Source organism: Convolutriloba macropyga, chromosome 8, assembly GCF_964194025.1.
Source record: "Convolutriloba macropyga chromosome 8, txConMacr16.3, whole genome shotgun sequence".
NCBI classification, from domain to species: Eukaryota; Metazoa; Xenacoelomorpha; order Acoela; family Convolutidae; genus Convolutriloba; species Convolutriloba macropyga.
In genome coordinates this window covers 44,226,777-44,231,044 of record NC_134475.1, presented here as the reverse complement: position 1 = coordinate 44,231,044, position 4,268 = coordinate 44,226,777, and the positions used below count along the sequence as shown (strand labels likewise).

Below are 4,268 nucleotides of genomic sequence, written 5' to 3'. Positions count from 1 at the left end.
TGGATGTTGGTAATTGATTTTAAATGCGATTTTTAGACTGATGAACTTAACAGAGAAGCAAGCTGTATCCCAGCTTGAAGGCATTGGCGTTGACGCAAAAAATTATCTCGGTGACCAGCTAAAAGTGTTAGACAATCACCTTAATCAACATTTAACAACTTGTACAGATATCAAGGACTTTCTAAAGAAGAAGGCGGAAATCGACAGTGAATACAGTAAGAAGCTGGAGAAATTAACAGATCAATATATTTCTAAGTTGAATGCTCAAATAAACTCTGGGGACAATCGACGCGGAAATGTCAGCTCACCCACAAAATCGCTCAGCGGCTACCAGCAATGCTTTTACTCGCTCCTCAATATATCAAAGCAGACTTGCTACGACGTGAACAATGACTCACAGCTAACGAGTGATTACATAATGGATCATTTTGCGACAGTGACTTCTGTCTTGAAGCACATGTTCGAACAGAGTCGTGTACCTTTGCAGAAGTGTCACGAAGAGTTTCTGATATTGGCAAATCAGTTAACTGGGTTTTTAAAATCTTATCAACAGAGCCATCAAAATTATCGCCAGGAAAACGCTAAGTTCGAAGCGGCCTCTGTTGAGTTTGATAAAGTCAAGTCAGCTGGTGATACAAAGGGTAGAAATGCGGGAAAACTGAAGTCGGCTGAAAAGAAACGAGCTAAATGTCAAATGAAGCGAGATGATGCATTTTCGTCCTTGAACAAGAACAGAAATGAGTACCTGCTTGCTATTCAAGCGATGAACTATTTTCTGAATGATATTTACAATACGACTGCTCCGCAAACTGTCGATGCTATGTTCCTAGGACACTTTGATTGGTCTCAATGTGTGTTTAAAAGCATTTACCTGTTGCAGGAGGAAAGTTTAAAGAAGAGATCGGAGAAGATCAGGGAGTTCAGAAACGCAGTCAATGCGTTGAACATGTTGAAAGAGACTTCAAATTTCATGGAAGAAAATTCATCTTCATTCACTCCTAAAGAAAACCTTAAGTTTGCCTTTACACCACATTCAATGAAAGGCTTCACGGACGAAATCTCGGTTTTGTGCTTAGATGCGTCTTTGAAGGAAAAGTATGATCAGATAAAGTCTTCTTTTGCTACCTACGAATCACAAGTGAAAGATCTGGACACATCTTTAGCAAAGTGTCGCGACAACGTTATTGACATTGTTGGCAAACTGTACCTTGATAACAGCACCATACTGGATTCATTCACACAGAACAAAGAGAAATCCTTGAATTTATTCACACAAAATTTCGATGAGAATATTGAACGTTTACGTGATCAGCAACAACTTTTTAACCAGCATAATACAACTAAAGGCCCGTTGGCTAACAGCTGCATTCGATTGAAAGGACGAAAAGACATAATTGAATCAATGTTTGGAGTTGATATTGAGATCAATGTCGGATCTTACAATACAGTGTCGAGGAATCGCCGAAGGCTGAGAGGTCCTCAAAGCGTGCTGCCATCCCAGCTAAAGCCGAAATACAAAGTCACTGTGCCTCTTTTTGGAGGAAAGATCGAGACTTACTGTGCAACTGCTCAAATTGATATACCACCTGTGGTCACCAGTTGCATCAACAGAATTGTCAACACCCCTGGAGGGCTGACTCATTCTGGAATATTCCGACTGAATGGATCACAGTCCGAGATCAATAATCTCAAGGGCCTTTTTGACAAGAATGAAGATCCACTTGAAGACGATAACCAGGCTTGGAACTGGAACACAATTGCTGGATTGCTTAAACTCTACTTCCGAGAGTTGGAAGAGCCTTTATTCCCGAAAGGGCGCTTCACTGAAGTAATTAACACTTTGAAATTGCGACAAGACAGTGAATCAGATTTTCTGTCTCACCTAACGTTCTTTGTATCGTCTCTAAATGTGAATGTGATGATCACAATGCGTTACCTGTTTGACTTTCTCAAATGTCTTTCCCGTTACTCCGATCAAAACATGATGGACGACTATAACCTTGCGGTCTGCTGGGGTCCCACTCTCCTTCCAATTCCTGAAGATTTTGACCAGGTATTGCACCACAATGACGTCATTGAATTAATCCAGACCTTCATTAACCAATCGTATCAAATTTTCCCTCGCAATTACGGATTGCTGTTGGATGACATGGCGGACAGCCTCGGGCCCGGAAGCGTTTCCGAAGGAGAACCCGACATCGATGAAACGGATGATGAAATGCTTGACGACCCTGATTCATTAAAAGATGACACGACATCAACATACAGTATGACTTCTCACAATGCGCCGGACCTTGTAATGGATCTACCGGCAAACGCCACGGTTGATTCATCGGAGTCGGGAGAAAACATATGCTCGTCGCCTGTCCCGTCGCTGGCTTCATCGACCTCAAATGCTGGCGTTTCGTTGGCTACTGATGTCGATTCATCAGAACGACCAAGAGCGATTTCCTTGAATATTGACGTTGACCCTGTAGTTCATGTAAAGAGCAGTCCTATGTTGGCTGCCAGAAAACTTGAGTTGGAAAAGTTGGGAGGAATGAACTTAGGAGAGCCTAAAGTATTTCCTAGGAAAACAGCTTCCAACAAAGTGGTAAGTCCCACCGGAAGTAGCCAGGCATCTATAAGCACTACTGGAAGCTCTGAGTCGCTTAAGGATCCAGCAATGCATGCATCGGCCAGCCAGATAACTGCATTTAAATCCGCAACATCATCATCGTCCTCAGCAACCGCAAGCCCAGCTGCGATTCTGAAATCCTCTATCAAAGGGGTATCTTCTCCAACAATCAAAGATGATGCACAGGGCGACAGTGCCGAGCCTTCGGCGGGAACACCGTCAACAGCTGAATCGAAAGTATTCCCCCCACCTGTGCTGCCTAAACCGACATTTAAGAAGTGAAACTAAACCTTAGACGTCTTAGTTAACTCTGTCCGCTTTTCTATAGATTACTAAAGGACCGTGTAATGACCTCGACCGCTTAATATTAGTTTAATTCTTTTGTAGCTGATTGTGACCTGTTTAAATTCTTTCCTTATGGAGTAAATAAAGCCAGTGAGAAACAGTGATATCAGATTGGATATACTTTGGATTATCTGTTAATTTATTAGATGATTTTTTCTATAAAATGACAGAATGACCTCTATCTATTCGTCCTTAATATTTAAGTTGTAGTTCGAATTAATGACCCGCATAGATTGATGTTTTTACAGCTTTCTTTTGATTTAGAATACAATTTTGATTTGAATCTTTTCACCTGACATGATTGGCTCCTAGTTCACCGCTATTTACACTCAAGTGTCCTCAGCCTGTTTTGCGGGATTCTAAAATTGAATTAATTGTGATGCAATCATCTTGATAACCGTGACAAAAAAGTTTTCGAAGCGGTCTATCGTTTGTTTTCAAATTATTAATAGCCGCCGCTATCCTCTCAGCGGCTATTATTGAGGCGCTTCCCTTTTTTACGACTTGAAGAGGAGATGGTTCTATATCGGTCTTTTTTGTTTTAAGGAATTAGTTTTGTTCATGCAACATTTTGACCTAAAAGCGAAAGTGAGAGAAGGTCTTTGATCATGCGCTGCATTCAGTGAATGACTTTTGACTTTGAAAAATAATTTTGAGAGAACGGCGCATATAGATAACCGTTTTAAGCCGTTTTTCCCTCCATTTGAACCAGATTTTTAACTTGTAATTTGTTTTTTTTTATAAATAATAACTTCATTTCTGGATATTTTGGACGGACTTTTTTCAGCAAATCAGTGCATATAACAACTTTCGTTTGGCATTTCGTTCATTGATTAAATCTTTTCGACGCGAGGCTTTTTTCTGTAAGATCGTCCGCATGCTAAACCGATTTTTGCAACTCTTCTTTAATTTTTCTTTGTTTATTTATCCTTTTAATTATTAGGAGCTGTTCTGTGAACAGTCTGAGTTTCAATTTTGTTACTAAACATTGATTTATTTTGTGATGTCTAATCTTTGAAATTCAATGAAAATTTGTTTCTCATTTACATTTATAATATATTTTATTATTGTAAGTTTTTTTGCAAAGCATTTGAATTTCTCGGGTCGCTGTAATCTGTTTTAATTTTTTTTAGATTATACGGGGATAAGTTTATTGTTTTTGAGACAATTATGCGTAATAAATAAATGTACTGATTTTTCTATCGGTAATTTATTGGAGTGTATTTTCAACAGGATGTAAAAGTCAGTGCGGCTTGTGAAAATTAAGTGTTTAGGTCAACCAGCTGAACGAATTGAGGAGGGGAGA

The 4,268-nt window shown here is 39.6% G+C and overlaps 1 protein-coding gene across 1 annotated transcript; it reads left to right on the top strand.

Moving 5' to 3' along the window:
* LOC142344755 (SLIT-ROBO Rho GTPase-activating protein 1-like) lies at positions 1–3,245 on the top strand. Its single transcript, XM_075396652.1, has one exon. It carries the CDS (start codon positions 41–43, stop codon positions 2,897–2,899), a length of 2,859 nt encoding a protein of 952 aa, XP_075252767.1. The 5' UTR covers positions 1–40; the 3' UTR covers positions 2,900–3,245.
* Positions 3,246–4,268: the final 1,023 nt, after the last annotated feature.